This window comes from Felis catus, chromosome C2, assembly GCF_018350175.1.
Source record: "Felis catus isolate Fca126 chromosome C2, F.catus_Fca126_mat1.0, whole genome shotgun sequence".
NCBI classification, from domain to species: Eukaryota; Metazoa; Chordata; class Mammalia; order Carnivora; family Felidae; genus Felis; species Felis catus.
In genome coordinates this window covers 8,327,918-8,344,595 of record NC_058376.1, presented here as the reverse complement: position 1 = coordinate 8,344,595, position 16,678 = coordinate 8,327,918, and the positions used below count along the sequence as shown (strand labels likewise).

General features: G+C 52.7%; 1 protein-coding gene across 3 annotated transcripts in view; it reads right to left on the bottom strand.

The window, feature by feature from the left end:
- Positions 1–3,022: 3,022 nt before the first annotated feature.
- Positions 3,023–16,678, bottom strand: part of VPS26C (VPS26 endosomal protein sorting factor C) — a 51,087-nt gene continuing 37,431 nt past the window's right edge. Inside the window, exons 5-8 of one of the 3 annotated variants that reach the window (XM_019839392.3) lie at positions 16,520–16,594; positions 11,610–11,760; positions 11,217–11,369; positions 3,030–5,054 (exon numbers count right to left, since the gene is read on the bottom strand). In XM_019839392.3, the coding sequence (XP_019694951.1) occupies positions 4,966–5,054; positions 11,217–11,369; positions 11,610–11,760; positions 16,520–16,594 (468 nt within the window). In that variant the 3' untranslated portion in view covers positions 3,030–4,965. Of the gene's footprint in view, positions 5,055–7,903; positions 8,647–11,216; positions 11,370–11,609; positions 11,761–16,519; positions 16,595–16,678 lie in introns of those variants that run through there. The other 2 variants (XM_011285771.4, XM_045036612.1) reach the window with 2 other exon arrangements.

The following is a 16,678-nucleotide window of genomic DNA, read 5'->3' as shown; positions in this document are numbered from 1 at the left end:
GTGTTCAGAGCAGTATTTTTCTTAATTGCCAAAAAAGTGGAAACAGTTCAAATGCCTGTAGCTGAGAATACACACAATATCGTACAGCTATACAACGGAATGTTATGTGGCGATAAAAAGTAACAAGCTATAGGGGCGCCTGGGTGGCTCGGTCAGTTAGGTGTCTGACTCTTGATTTTGGCTCAGGTCATGATCTCACGGTTCGTGAGTTTGAGCCCCGCATCGGGCTTTATGCTGATAGCCTCTGCAGAGCCTGCTTGTGATTCTCTCCCTGTCTCCCTACCACTCCTCCCCCACTCTCTCTCTCTCTCACTCAAAATAAATAAACTTAAAAAAATAATGATCTACTGATCCACGTTGCAATGTGGATGAACCTCAAATACACGATACAAAGTCAAAGAAGTCAGTCACAAAAGGCCACATAATGTATGATTCTATTTATATGAAATGTCCAGAAGAGGCAAAGTATGGAGACAGTAAATTACTGGTTTCTCAGGGCTGAAGGCAGGAAGTGACTGACTGCTAATAGGTTCAGGGTTTCTATTTGGGGTGAAGAAATGTTCTAAGTTTAGATGGTGGTGCTGGTTCCACAATTCTGCGAGAACACTAAAAAACAATGAAATTACACGCTGTAAATGGGTCAATTTTATGGTTTCTAAATTATATCTCAATAAAGATGTTAATAAAAAGAATACATATCCTTTGGATCTGACATGATCTATATGATTCTCTCCTTTTGTACATGTTGGAATAACATATACAAAATAAAACATTAAAGAATATATACCCTAAGGCATCCATTAAGATGGTTTCCTTTAACTGATTAATGTGATAAATCACGTCAACAGATTCCTTAGTGTTGAACTGCCTTTTCCTATTGTAAACATACACACATACCCCTTCCTGGTCATGATACATTGGCTTCTTTTTTTAAAGTTTATTTATTAATTTTGAGAGAGAGAGAGAAGGGGGGTGGGCAGAGAGAGGGAGGGAAGGAGAGAGAGAATCCCAAGTAGGCTTTACACTGTCAGTGCCCAGCAGGGCTCAAACTCTCAAATCTCAAGATCATGACCTGAGCGAAAATCAAGAGTTGTGTTTAGTTTGTCCTATTGAAACTCTGCTAAGCAAAAAAGAGGTTAGAGTGGGAGAGAGCCAAAGCATAAGAGACTCTTAAAAACTGAGAACTGCAGGTTGATGGGGGGTGGGAGGGAGGGGAGGGTGGGTGATGGGTATTCAGGAGGGCACCTGTTGGGATGAGCACTGGGTGTTGTATGGAAACCAATATGACAATAAATTTCATATATTGGAAAAAAAAAAAAAGAAACTCTGCTAAGCAAATCAGTCTTTTCAAGTACCAACTCCTGGACTTAGTTATAAACTTTCCAGTGTTTTCGCTTTCATATCAATCAATTCCTGTTTTCATCATCACTTTTTTTTGGGGGGGGGGGCTCAAGTGAGCAAAGGGCAGAGAGAGAGGGGGAGAGAGAGAGAAAAAGAATTCCCACGAAGGACAGAGAAGGAGAGGGAGGAAGAGGGAGAGAGGGAGAAGCGGGGTTCCCCTGAAGCAGGGTTCAAGATCAACCAGTGCGGGGCTCAAACTCATAAACTGTGAGATCATGACCTGAGCTGAAGTCCGATGCTTAATTGACTGAGCCACCCAGGTGCCCCTTATTGTCATTCTTATTTTGTTCTTGCTTTTCTAGACTTAGGAGTGCCTAACTCAGTTTTCATTCTCTCCATTGTAATAATAAAAACACTTAAGGGGAGCCTGGATGGCTCAATCAGTTAAAGATCAAAGAGTCCTTGATTCTTGATCCGATTAAGCATCCGATTCTTGATTTCAGCTCAGGTCTTGATTTCAGAGTTTGTGAGATCAAGCCCCATATTGGGCGCTGCACTGACGTCATGGAGCCTGCTTGGAATTCTCTGTCTCATTCTCTCTCTGCCCCTCCCCTGCACATGTGAGTGCTCTTTCTCTCAAAATAAACAACCTTAAAGAAAAAAGACTATGAATTATCCTTTGACTGTAGCACTAGTCACTGTGCAAAGCTCTTTGCCATATAGTATATTCATTTTCATTAAATTAAAAAAATTTTTTAAAATATCTTTATTTATTTTTGAGAGAGACACAGAATCCAAAGCAGGCTCCAGGCTCCGAGCTGTCAGCACAGAGCCCGATGCGGGGCTCGAACCCATGAACCGCGAGATCATGACCCGAGATGAAGTCAGATGCTTAACTGAGCCACCCAGGCGACCCCCCAAAAAATTTTAAATGCTTATCTATTTTTGAGACAGAGAGAGAGCACAAACAGGGGAAAGGCAGAGAGGGAAATACAGAATTTGAAGCAGGCCCCAGACTCTGAGCTGTCAGCACAGAGCCCAACTCAGGGCTCAAACCCATGAACCATGGGATTGTGACCTGAGCAGAAGTCAGATGCTTAACCTACTGAGCCACCCAAGCGCCCCTCATTTTCATTAAATTTTAAAAGGTCTGCAAGTAAAGTTCTGATTTTCTTTCTGAAGAATGTTATAAAATTTACAAATGGTTATACTGAATTTTTCTTTTGGTATTAATTTCTAATTTTATTGCAATATGGTAGACTGTGTGGCTTGGGCAATTTCTACTTATTAACATTTTATTGAGATTTTCTTTCTTTTTTGGAAGAATGTATACCTGATTTTTGCAAATCTTCCATGCATTAAAAAAATATTTATTTTCTGTAAGATATAAAGGAAGATGGTGGTAAACACTTCAGGGAATCAATACTCATCTCTTGAAATTACCTGTTTTTGTGTTTTGTGTTTTAATACATTTTGATGTTGAAAACTATTTTAAAACTAAAACGAGGGGTGCCTCGATGGCTCAGTTGGTTAAGTGTCCAACTTCAGCTCAGGTCATGATCTCACGGTTCATGAGTTCGAGCCCCACGTCGGGCTCTGTGCTGACAGTTCAGAGCCTGGAGCCCGCTTCTGATTCTGTCTGTCTGTCTGTCTCTCTCTCTCTCTCTCTCTGCCCCTCCCCCATTGACGCTCTCTCTCTCTCAAAAATAAACATTAAAAAAATTAAAACATAAACATTTAAAAAATTAAAATGAATACTTGATTTTAGTTTTCTGCTCTTTTCCACAACCTTTCGTCAACTAAGTCTGTACGTACCCTTTTCTTGGTGCATCAAGCAGCAATATGTCTGGGCTGCTGGCCCAGCCTCCCTCAGGGGGCCTGATCAGTGGCTGCTGGTCTAAAACAGGAAAGCCGGTCCCATCCCATCACATAAGACCCAGAAGTGATGGTTCTGAAGCTCTAGTCCTTTGTCCCCCAGATGGGTGACCCCTGAGAAAGGAAGTGACAACATCCCATCTCACAGAGCACTTGTTTAACAAACCCTACCTCAGGGAACCCCAGCCTCCTGCCCCTGCTGGATGTTGCCAAGGGAACCAAACAGAGGCATCGCTGGAGCAAGTGACAGTTGATGCCGATCACAGGCAATCCAATATTTTGGTTTTTCCGCCCCCTTGGTCTTGGTCAAGGGGGTGCTCCCAAAATCTGACAACAGTCTTGCAGACACAAGTGCAAATGATGTCTTGTACTTTCCTAAGTACTTAAAACCTCCAGAGTATGCTTCTTGTATGTTAATGCAGGGTTTCAGAGGGCCTGGCTGGGTTTGGATGTGAAAAACCCCGCAGCACTTGGACTCCTGCCTAACCTGGCGGGGGTCGAGGTGGCCCCATTCTACCAGCGACATTCTCAGGAAAGCAGAACTATGTGTCACGACTCCTCACTGAGCTATCACTCCGGTTTGCCTTTACTCCCTCCATCACTTCACTGCATTTTGTGTTAAGTGTAGATGGGTCAGCTTTGAGTCTGTAAACTAGGTACCCTTAGGTTTCTTAGTAAAGTCACGTTCTTTGACTATTCCAGCCACTCTTGACAGTCTCGAGTATAAATAGGTTTTGGTGGTCAGAGTGAAGACACTGACCCAGGAGACTTACTCTCACCTCCACCTCTTGGACCCACACGCACACACTTTTTTTCTGCCCGAGTGTCTAGTTTTGCCCACCTTGGCGTTCCAGAATTGTTCTCGCCCAAAAGTGGCCTTCTCTTCCCGGAGCATTTTCCCAAGCAGTTGCCCTGCCTTGTGACTTTTCAGCTCTACGCTGGTCCCAACATCCGTTAGCTTGGATGAGCCTGACCATGGACAGAGGTTTCTCCACACAAAACTTTCTTCTGCCTCTTTGACAACCAGTGGCAATTACGAAGAGTGGCTTTGACAGCAGGGGTGCACGAAGAACAGGTGGCCCCCCACGAACAAGATCACGTGCGTCTTTGGCAATGGCTATTCTAATTCTCTCTTGGTGTGGGAAGTCGGGGCCGTGGGGGCGGATGATCGGGCCAGGAAACCTACAGAGCGATGTGGCTCGGGCAGCTCACAGCTTCTCTGGGCCTCAGCTTGCTTAGCTGCGAAGTGGGGATAACAGAACCCCCTCAACAAGGCCACTGTGAGGTCATTACTACAAGACACTACAGTGGGCTGAACTGGCCGAGAACATTCCCTGACGTTTTCACTTTCCAGAAAGGAAATCAGGACGAGAGTACGACTTGTCTTGGATTTGTGGGTCTTCTGTCACTCACCTCACTCCTTAACGGCATCCAGCTGCAAACGATTTCCTGTCTCCTGATTTCATCTTCCTTTGATTCACCTCATCAAAACGGAGGCCATCACTGAGAACAAAGGCAGCAGAGCCCTGAGCTCCCCTCGGCCGACACGGGGACACAGCCAACGTGGGATGGGGAACAGGAGGAAAAGGGCAGAAAAGCATGTCGCTGACGTGGCACAGCGAGGCCCGCACCGAGCGAGGTGAGGGTGGCCCGGGGTTTGGCGCAGGTAAAACTGGACCTCGTTAAACAGAGCTCCCCCGGGAGGCGGGGAGGCGTGGGCGTTGCCTTCCGTCAATTCTGATCCCTCCATCAGCCACGCGGAGAGTAACCGTTCCCTCCTCCGAGGATCACCATTCGGCTAAATGATACGTGCACAGCACTGTCGACGGGGCCAGATCCTAAACGACAACAAATGCTCACGTATCTCCTACTCCCATTAGACCCAGAGCCACCGCTGGTCTTTTTTTTTTTTTTAATTTTTTAAGTTTATTGATTTATTTTGAGAGAGAGGGGCAGAGTGAGAGGGAGAGAGAGAATCTCAAGTAGGCTCCTCACCGTCAGCACAGAGCCCGACTCGGGACCCGAACCCACAAACTGTGAGATCCTGACCTGAGCCGAAATTGAGCCAGTCGCTCAACCGACTGAGCCACCCAGGCGCCCCCACGGCTGGTATCTCAACATCCAGTGACTCAGAAGCGCCAGGGTTGAGCACCCCCCACCCCCACCCCGAGCAGGCAGCTCAAGGCGCACCCTCTGGAGGGAAAGGAGGAGCCTTGCCGGAGGCAGCACCTCCTGACAAGGTTCAAGGACGGGTCGGGGCCGGCTCAAGACCCTCGAGCCCACCCTCGCGAGCCCGCTGCAGCTCTCCCCCCAAAGCGGAGGATACAAGGATGCCGTGCAGCTGTCTTCCCTGAATTCACTCTTGGTGCTAAGCCGGCCCTTCTCTCCGGGGAAACCAGCAACTCAGTCCTTTTAATCGACTGACCAGTAACCGTGAAAACCAGCCCTGGGTCCTTCCACTCGGGTCAGGGAGGTTTTCCTGGGTGGGGCTGGGCATGGCCACCCGATGGGTGGTGATGGCGGCTCCCAGGGGTACTGGGCTTCCACCCATCCTGGCACTTGGCCAGCCGACCCAAGCAGGGTTCTGGACCCCTGAGAGCCTCGAAGCCATCTCGCAGCTCGGAGGGTCACGAAGATGTTTGTTGCACACGCGTGGGTACCTCCGGCCCTACCAGGCCCAGGCCCCGGTGTGGGGCTCTTGCCCTTCCCGCCACCCACTCTGGGGTGGGGTTGGGCTGCCAAGCCTCCCGGCAATCTGGGGGTCTGGAGAGGTGTCCCTTCCTTCCTCCTGTGGCCACAGAGGGTGGGGAGGTGAGCTGTTCTTACACGTTCAGGGACGGGTGTCCCGCTTCTCCGCCATCCCCGAGGGTGCTGAGCTCCGGCTAGGCTGGGCTGGGCGGCAGGCTGCTCCTGGGCCCACGGCCACCTCATCACACAACCACACCGAGCAGCAAAGGAGTTGGAAGTCAGTCCCTACTCAGGTGGCCTTGGGTTCATGGAAGCACATTATTTCAGAAAAAAAATTCTGAAAGGGATCGTGGGATCCCAGAGTGTAGCCATCTGCCACAGCCCGCATCTCTGCCTGCACGTGGAGGTAATCTTCTCCCCCAAAGTTTTTTAAATACTTTTTTAAACGTTTATTTATTTTTGAGAGAGAGAGAGAGAGAGAACATGCGCAGGTGCACACAAGTGGGGGAGGGGCGGGGGACAGAGGATCTGAAGCAGGCCGTCAGCCTGATGTGGGACTCGAACTCATGAACAGGGAAACCACGTTTAGCTTAACTGATGGAGCCACCCAGGCGCCAACCGCACCCCCCCACCCCCGAAGTTTTAAGAGGAGAATTCAGACCCAGACTGGGAATTATGAGATTCCAATGGTGGGGGCAGACAGGGCACCAGGGTGTTCTTCCCCACCAGCTACCAGAGCAGGTAGGCTCAGGACATCGACTGGACGAATTCAGGCACAAACGCTTTGGCTTTTTCACACCTATTTCTGATCTACCTCTTGCCTTTACGCCGGAACTTACAACATGGCCGAGAACTGGAGCCAGGCCCCTCGCCTGCCGATCTCTGACGGCCGAAGTGCGTTCCTGCCTCGAGGGGCGTTTCCAAATTAATACAGGTAGACGCTCACGGTTCAGATTCTTTCCTTCCCCTCCCCCTCCTCTGCTCTTGCTCTAACGGGCGAATTTGGCAGCCCCGGGCACCTGACGGCGGATACCCCGGCCCCAGCCAGCCAGGACAGTAGCCGGGCGGTTGCCGCTGTCCGAGATATTTACACATCTGTGTTTCCCTTAAAAAGCCACGGGAGGTGTCTGGCCAGGAAGGGGAAGGAGATGGCCAGCCTGAGGCCCTTGCCTGGGCCACTCGGGATCCAATGAGATGAAAATCAAAGCGGCCAGGCTGCCGGCAGGTCTTGAGTTAATAGCCCCTAAGAAGGGCAGTCGTCATATTTATATCCATAAAACCGGTCAACTAAAGAAATTCTATAGCAACATACATTCCAAACCTTTTCTCAAAATTCTTATTTAGCTTTTTTCTTTTTTCACTAAAAATGACTTCTGCCTTTCCCAGAAAGTATGGCCTCTTTGTCTTCTGATACTCTAAACACATCATCAAAGACAATTATTAACGTCACCTGAGCATAAAGGGCGATTTACAAACCGGAAATGCGTTCTCTGGGAGCCAGCTTCGGAATGACTCCGTGGATAAGCGCTGTCAGCTTCGCTGGCGAAGCCCCAGGATAAGGCGGTGCCTGACTCAGGCGTGAGCGTCCTGGGCCTCACCCGTCGCGGGACGCCGTCGCGGAAGAGAGCGGCGTGGCCGGGGTGCGGGGTGGTGGGGGGGGGGGTCAGCCGGCCGCCTTGCTCAGGCCTGACCGGGCGGAGGGACCGTCAGGGAGGCCAGGGAACGTGCGAGGCACACGGCTTATTTCTGAGGCCTGTTCGTTGCGGACCAACAGCAACAATGGCAGGATCAGACGGAAGAAACGCGTCGCAACAGGCTCACATTCCGCGAGCCACGTGGCTTTACGAACGCACCTCCGTCACGGGCTTGGGGGCAGGCCAAGTTCATCACGTCCCGGGCATTTTCCCAGCACCACCCACCGCAGAGGGGTCTTCGCCTACTGCCCCCGGCACAGGTCTCCTGCCATTCGGAACCCACCCAGCAACAACAGGTGCAGACAGACGTTTTTTCCCCCCGTGCCAGGAAGGGACGCTTTATTCCAGTTCCCTCAAAACTTGGAAGTTGTTATGAAAAATGTTACAAAAGGACTACAGAACAGAGTCGGGAAAAAATGCTACACCGTTCTAGGGGATGCCGCCTTGCGGCCCCGCGCGGATGATCCGCAGCCCCCGTCCCCGCAGCCCCCGTCCCCGCAGCCCCCGCCCCCGCAGCCCCGCGCGGGCGGAACCCACAAACGTCGTAAGCCGGCCGCTTGCCCGTGACCATCCGGCGAAGCTGCTTTGCTGCGGGGGAGTCTTCGGTGCGGAGGGTTTCCTCGGCCTCCGGGATCCCACTTTCCGGCCAAGCACAAACGGCTGTTTGTAGTTTTACTGCCTCTACAAGGGGGCAGTTAAGTCAGGAGTCCCAGGAAGTTTTGCTTTCTGCCAAGCGATCTGGCCAAAAACAACGGAGTCCTGTGGAGTCTTAAAGAAGAGGTCTGACGAGAGGCGAGCACTGGAAGCAGAAGCTTCACGGTGACTGTGGTCGGGGGTCAGCTCCGTTTCCGACACAGATTCATCGAGAAAGGAAGCACAAGCTGCGGGCTTCGGCTCCCGTGGGTCGGCCCCCCAGCCGCATTTCCGCCCCGCCGCTCCCGCCGTCCACACTGCCCGCTCCTGGGCTACATCCTGCACAGCTTCAGCGGAAAGTTCTCGGTGATGAGGTGATCGGGGTGGAGAAGCACAACGATGTTAACCTCAAATTCTGAGAAAAGAAAGAACGGGCGTCACACTCACCTGCCCCCGCAGCAGAGGCCACACGCCCACCGCCCGGCTCTGAAGGTGAGGGGCGCACAGGCAGCCCTGGGGGCTTCTGTGCCCGCGACCCGCGACGGTCACCCTCAGCTTCCAGGGGAACCGGGGAGGACTCTCTCTAGGGGAATTTGTCTTCTCTCCTTGGAACAGGAAGAGGTCAGCTTCTCAACCACACTTTCCTCATCCTCTGTCCTTACCAGAGAGAATCTTCTAGAATCCTTTCTGCTCATTCATAGTCTTGCTTTTTTTTTTTTTTTTTTCCTTCCCAACAGTTCTCCATGGAAGAACCGACTGGGAACTGGCCGGCTGTGTGGGTCCCGGTCTCCCGCCCCAAATGAGAGACTGCGGTTTCACTGTTGTTCTTTGCGGGAGGGGTTAATTCGCCCCAGACGCCGGTTCAAACAACGGTCTCTCGTTGACGACGGCAAAAGCGGTGTGTGTGAGCGGGGAGCTCCGTGCCAAGAGGCCAGGGCCAAGCACCAAGGCAGCTCGGCTGGGGAAGGGGCTCTGCAGTCACCTCGCCCACGGCCCTCGTGGCTGGAGTCCTGAGGATAGTGTCCCCGAGGGTGTCTGTCTGCCTTCCTGGGGGGGGGGGAGGGGGCGGCCCTGGCAGGAGCTGTGAGCTAGCAGTGCCCCCGTCTCTCTCCTCATGGTGAAGATCGCCACGGCACTCGAACGGCCTGCTGGGACTCTGGTGGCCATCGTCTTCCCCCCTCCCCCCGCCCCCCTGCGTCCTCCCTGGAGGGGGCACGGCGTGGCTGGACGCCCGGCAGGCCGGGAAGGCCCAGGTCAGGGAGCTGGTGCTGGTTTTCCTCACGGCAGAGAACACGGGGCAGAACAGCCATTCCGCCCAGGCTCCGGGGCCCTGAGCCGGTCCCCGCGGGAGGCCCCGGGCCCGACAGAGCACTGGGTCACGTGTGGTCAGCACCAGCAAAGCTGAAGGGGGCGCACGCGGGTACCGCTGCACACTTGGGACGGACAGCTCGCTCCCACCCCCCAGCCAGACGCCCGGAGCCTCACCTCAGCCGGGCCCATGGACGGCAACTCCAGGGCCCACGGGAGCTGCGGGGCCCAGCCATCGGGCCCTCCCTCTGCTGCGTGCGCTCCCGACCAGCCGTGTCCGGCGGCCTGTGAGCCCCACCAAGTCCCTACCGGTGTCCGGGAGCCTGTCAGCCCCAAACCACACGAAATTCACAATCGGGTCTGAAGAGCATTACTGCTGTCCCGGCTGAAGGACTGAGGGCGTGATTTATACGGAAGAATCGCAGGCTCGCGTGACATGTTATATGGACACTTTCTAAATCTGATAGAAACAGCATGCAAGAAGTTAGGTGCTTAAAATACAGCACAGAAGAACAAAAACGTTTAGAGCTCTTGAAGTTTATGTAGAAAAACCAAGTGAGAAAGCAACAGATAAGCTCCTCCTTCGGGCTTAAAATCAAAGTACGCTGAAGTAAAACACGGCCTTTAGGACGCCGTGGGCAGCGTGCCGGGGGCCTGACGCTGGTCGCCGGGGGGCACCTGCGGGGGGAAGCGGGCAGCGGAGGGCGCTCGCTCTGCACTCCAGCCCCTGGCGCCCTGCCCGCTCTGCTGTGGGCACACACCAGCTATTTGATAATCATACACATGTTTTGTGAGAAAAGTCACAGCGGCAGGGCGCCTGGGTGGTTCAGTCTGTTGGGCGTCCAACTTCAGCTCAGGTCATGATCTCACGGTTGGGGAGTTTGAGCCCCGCGTCGAGCTCCGTGCTGACAGCTCAGAGCCTGGAGCCTGCTTTGGACTCTGTGTCTCCCTCTCTCTCTGTCCCTGCCCTGCTCATGCTCAGTCTCTTTCTCTCTCTCTCACTAATGAGTAAACGTTAAAAAAACATTTTTTTTTTAATTAAAAAAAAAAAGTCACAGCAGCTTAGCTCGGGTCAGATCTGACCCCACGCTGTCTTTAGCAGACGTCGCCGTCCTTGTACGTGTTTGGCAAACAGTGGAGTCTGGCGCCCTCTGCTCCTGCCGCGGATGTCCTGACCCCACGACGTGCTTGTTATGATGTCACACGGCAGGTAAAAGCACTCGAGGGGCTTCACAAATATTCGTCACGGAAAATGACCAAGACGCCGCCAGCTGGTGGAAGGCAGCAGCCTTCACGGTGATCACACTGACGGTCACGTCCGAGTCTCCCCCAAATGCCAGCCTATCAGAGGAGCCTGCCTGACCTCCTCACGCACACGGCGAGCTTGCTCCCCGCTGTGCTAGTTTCCTTCTCGAACCCACGGTCCCCGCCCCACGGCGACAGGGCCACGCTGTCTCCCCGTGGAGGGCCGGCGCCGCTCACGTGTACGGTCAGGGCTGGCACGGCAGCCTCTCGGGGAGCTCCTGCTGAGTGGCCGGAGGACTGGGTGCTCTGGGCCGAGCCCGCCCCAAGCAGACCCGTGAGGGTCTGGGCCTCAGGCACTCGGCGGCCCTTCTGCGGGCCCCGCCTTCGCGGGAGAACCCCGGCAGGCCCGGGGCAGGGAGCCAGCGCGCTTACCCACTTTGAAGTTGGTGGTCTCCAGCGTAGGGCAGGTGAACAGCCGGGGGAAGACCATGTATATGGGGACAGACAGGCTCCGGCAAACATCTCCGTCGGCGATCTGAATGTTCTGAATCTCCGTGGCGTCTCGGGCATATCCTTCGGCACACCCTGGGGGAGGCGGGCCGCCGAGCGGTCAGGACACGGCGGGTGTCCAAACGGGCCGAGCGAGAGACCCCGGGGACTCCGTGAGCACCTGTGTCACCCCGCTCACCCAGCGCTGCCGTCTGCCCCACGCGACTCGAGCTGCCTCCCTCCGCGTGGCGCCTTCTCACACGGACACGGCCGGGAAGCGGGAGGCGCGCCCTTCCGCCCGCTGCCCCCTCGGCACGCCGGCCGCAGGGCCCTTACCGCACGTCTCCACGCGGACCAGCTGCAGCTCTATGCTCTTGATGGCGGCCTCCGAGCTCTCGACCAGCAGCTCGCCCGTCAGCGGCTGCGTGATGACACAGCTGGTTGAGCTGAGATGGCCCCTGATGAGAAACTTGGGGAGCAGGGCTCTCTACGACGAACAGAAGCAAGGCGTCAGGGACGAAGGTGCCAAGGGAGATCACGCCACAGTCAGTCACTCGGTGCAGATAAAAACCGAACACAAAGCTGGGTAGTTTTCGTAAAACCCACGGCCGAGTCAGCTAACAGACTGAATGACTCAACAGCTGCCCGCAGACACCAGGCGTCCACACGGCCCGCACAGAACGGCCGGCTCCCTCGGAGCTGTCCCGATCGCCTGGATCAGACCTGGAAAGCCCCTTCTTGCCAAGCAACACGACCCGAAAACGCCCGAGGAAGTTGCCGAGAGCGTGTAAGGGCCACGGACAACCGGTCACACATACACCCAAAAGGTTTAAAAAAAATAATCAACAGTTATTGGGGCCTGGGTGGCTCATTCGGTTAAGCGTTGGACTTTGGCGTAGGCCACGATCTCAGGGTTTGTGGGTTTGAGCCCCGTGTCGGGGTCTGTGCTGACGGCTCAGAGCCTGGGGCCCGCCTCAGATTGTCTCCCTCTCTCTCTGCCCCTCCCCTGCTCATGCTGTCTCTCCCTAAAATAAACATTAAAAAAAAAAATGCTATGCTCCCAATTATGCAATTTTGAAAAGCGAAGGCATTTATTTCAAGGACATTTAAAGAATTTTTTACATTTAGTTTTATTTTTTATTTATTTACTGTTTTTTTAAGTAGGCTTCATTCCCAGTGCAGAGCCCAATGCGGGGCCTGAACTCATGACCCTGAGATCAAGACCTGAGCTGAGATCAAGAGCCAGACACTCAAACAACTAAGCCACCCAGGCACCCCTCAAGGGCATTTAAAGAAAACCATTGTCATCAATGCTTGACTAAACCTTTTGGATGCTTCCTCTGTAGACCTAAGAACCTGGTCACAGGTGGATGATGATTTCTTGTGGGAAGTGGATATAAACAGAGGTAGCTGTTCGAGAAGCCTTCACCTCGCTGGTCCCAGTTACTAAAGTGGAGTTTGGAGCACTGCTGTCTCACAGAAACAAAATGCAGCCAAAATGGGAACCACCTATGTAATTTAAAATTTCCTAGTAGCTATATTTTAAGGAGTAAAAGGAAACAGCTAAAACCAACCAAAAGGTCCAAACTCTCCCTTCCACATATAATCAATATTAAAAATTACATTTAGGGGCACCTGGGTGGCTTGGTCGGTTAAGCGTCCGACTTTGGCTCAGGTCATGATCTCATGGTCTGTGAGTTCGAGCCCTGTGTCGAGCTCTGTGCCGACAGCTCAGAGCCTGGAGCCTGTTTCAGATTCTGTGTCTCCCTCTCTCTCTCTGACCCTCCCCTGTTCATGCTCTGTCTCTCTCTGTCTCAAAAATAAATAAACGTTAAAAAAAAATTTTTTTTTAATTACATTTATATTCTCTTTCTTTTTGAAATCCAGTCAGGACCTGACACCCAGAGCTCATCTCAGTTCAGACTAGCCACACCTCAGGGGCCAGCAGTGGCCGTGACTGGTCTCCCCTGTCGGGCAGCGCCGGAACTGGGGTGCAGGGACCCGCACCTGCTGGCCCCAAGGGCAGAGAGCTCTAAAAAAAGACTTGATTCAAGACAAAGTTCTAAAAATAACTACAGAGAGGCTATTTGTTCCAAAAACTAAAAAGCAGTAGCAGTCTGCATTAAAATTCTTTCAGGCAACTGGCAAAAAAGAAAAGCTCTCAACGCCCAGCTAAAGATTCTGACTAATAATTCACTTTACCCCTCCTCCCGGGGACATGACGTTGGCATAAACAAACAAACAAAAAAACAAGCTACACAGAGAAAGACCAGCCCGGTGAAGTGTTTCTGTGAATAAAAGCGCACGGACAGTGAAGCTCCCGGCTCAGGGAACCACGTCCTGCGGTTAGAAGACAGAGCTCTGCACACGCGTGCTCCCAGCGGGCCCTGGGCAGCCCTGAGGTCAGAGGTGGGGCCCACCCGGGGAAGGGGCAGTCGGGGCGGGGCAGTCACAGGGATGGCGGAACTGGCCATCGGCGGCCTCTGGGGTCAGCGTGTCCCCCTCGAGGGGGACTTCCCACCCAGGACGCTCCCAGAGCAGGCTGGGCGAGCGTCCCCATTTACGGCCACAATGCAGGACGACAAGGCTCTGACACCTTCACCTGCACACCTTCAAAGAGAGCCCACAGGGCCGAATGCCCCTCCCCTGCATCAGAGCTCCTCAGGTAGGGTGTGTGTGTAAAACCACAAGGACAGATTATCATTTGGGCTGAGGACAGAGAGTCTGGTTAACAAGGCCACACACGTTTGATCCTCGTTTATATAAACATAAGCTGACACCCAAAAACCGATAGACACTTGAGGAAAATAAAAGCAAGAAAAAGAGGCCGACGCCAGCAAACAGGATCACCAGGAAGAGAGATGAAGGGCCGTGTGTCTGCAGGAAGAGGCGCTATCTTGCGAGAGGAACTGCTTGGAAATGAATCACACTGCGTTGAAGCAAACGTTTCTTTTATTATTATTATTATTATTTTTATTATTATTTTTAACGTTTATTTATTTTTGAGACAGAGAGCGACAGAGCATGAACAGGGGAGGGTCAGAGAGAGAGGGAGACACAGAACCCGAAACAGGCTCCAGGCTCCGAGCTGTCAGCAGAGAGCCTGATACAGGGCTTGAACTCACAGACCGTGAGATCATGACCTGAGCTGAAGTAGGACGCTCAACCGACTGAGCCACCCAGGCGCCCGAAGCAAACGTTTCAATAGCTGGGCTCCATACCAACCAAAGAGCAAATCAGTGAGCTGGAAGACCGAGCCGAGGACTCTGCTGGGACGCGTCTAAGAGACACTGAGAGATGGTCACAGAGCTGAAGGAAAGACAGCAGGCACATTGACTAAGGAAACATCAAAATCCGGGCAAGGGCTTAGACGTTCCACAATGCTAAGGATGGGGAGATACTGGAAGTTTTCAGGGCTGGGTAAGGAAGAGGGAGGAGACACAGATGAGCTCGCACAAATTTGGGGATCAGGTCATCATCAGAATCACGAGGCACCAGAACACCAGGCAGCTACTTCCCAAGTTCTAAGGGCAAAAGAAATTAGAGCCAGAGTCTTCGACCTGGACAAACTAGGGTTCCAGTGTCTGGTGTGTCTGTTAGACACTCAGGATGTAAGTTCACTCCTCGCCCTTTCTGAAAGAATGACTCTAGGATGTACTCCAGCAACACAGAAAATAAACTGAAGACACACGAGAATGGGAGAGGAAGCAACAGGCAGCGATGACCACGGTGACACCTCCAGTGAAGTAGTGACAGTTAAATCCTGCCTGTGATAGTTCAGGCAACTATGAGAAATGGCTTCTAAGCCAACAGAGGCTTAATTAACACTGAGAAAAATGAAACAGACAAACCTGACCTTAGATTTCAGACCATTTCAACAAACAAGGGTGTGGTAGGAGGAAAATGCGAAAATGTTATAAACCTTCCGGCAGAAGGTTCTTGTTCTCCGTGTTGTTACTGAAACACATGATTGTCTCTGCATGTTTGAACATTTGGGGATAACTGTTAGGAAAACAGAAACAGGATGTTAGAGAAAAAAGGAGCAAGTAACAGTACGCTAACAGAAAAAAAAACCCTTGCGACCTTAATGAATTAGACCAAGGCCAGGCAAAAAGAGAAACATTAAGGTACACATTAAGGTACCATTAAGGTACACGCAGGACACGATGGAAGGAACAAAACAAACTCGTTCAAAGGATCTGGCTGGGTGCTCTTTACAAGACGCTCTTGGATCTACTCAGCCCCCCTCCCCTCTCCCGTTCTGTCACCTGGTTCTGTATTGTTTAGATTCCTAAGAAACACAAACCAGTTAAGAGCATGAGCGCCAACTGGGACACCACTGGGCAGTTCTCGGGCTGAACAGCCGAGGCCGGGGAGGGACCAGGGCAGTGAGATCCGGGCCGCGGCCACAGCCTCAGCCTGTCACTACCACCTGCACTCCCTACACGTGTCCAGTCATGTTCAAATCCCTGTGAGAGTACAAGCCAACCGGGCCATGGGGGTCCTGTCCCCTCCAGATGGTAAAGGGACTTCCTGAGAGGCACCTGAGGACGCACCCCTGCCTCCCCAGGGAGGCCGATAACCGCTCCTGTGCCCCAGGCCTCCCAGACCTGCCTTTAACCCAGATGACAGGGTCCGGACAGCAGAATGCAGGACGACAGCAGGGAAGAAGAGCCAGGCCCTCGGACAAGAGAGCAGGTGGCCAGCTAAGAAGTGAGGGGTGCGGGGGTGGTCGGGACTCAGGGAAAAGGGGCTCTGACTGCAGCACAATAGAACCGGGAGGAGAGGGGGGGACCATGGTGGGCATACAGGCTCCCGGAGCAGCCTCTGAAAAGTAGTTACCGAGTTTAAAAAGAAATCAAACCAGGGGCGCCTGAGTGGCTCAGTCAGTTAAGCGGCCGACTTCAGCTCAGGTCATGATCTCATAGTCTGAGAGTTCAAGGCCCTAGTCGGGCTCTGTGCTGACAGCTTGGAGCCTGGAGCCTGCTTTGGATTCTGTCTTTCTCTGCCCCTCCCCCCACTCACATTCACGCGCGCACGCACACACACACACTCTCTAATACAAATAAACGTTAAAAAAAAGAAGTCAAACGAAAAATCCAGGCTATTTTGGGTACAGAGATAATCAGAACGTTACTCTTGCTGATGACCTCATACCCAAAGAAGGAACCCTTGGTCAACGGTCTGTCTGCGGGGTCCAGTCACCAAGAAAACATCTCTGGCTTTCAAGTGGGAAGTGCACGTACCTCTCGGACGTTCTGCAAGGTTTCGGGAGTGATAGTGAAGTCCACAGGGCTCGGGGTCAGCTTCCCCTTCTGAGGCTAAAACAGGAGGTAAAACCAACATCAGCTGCTTGAAGGCCCAGGGTTCCACGGGTCCAACTTCCCTTTCCGTTTTTAAACAGA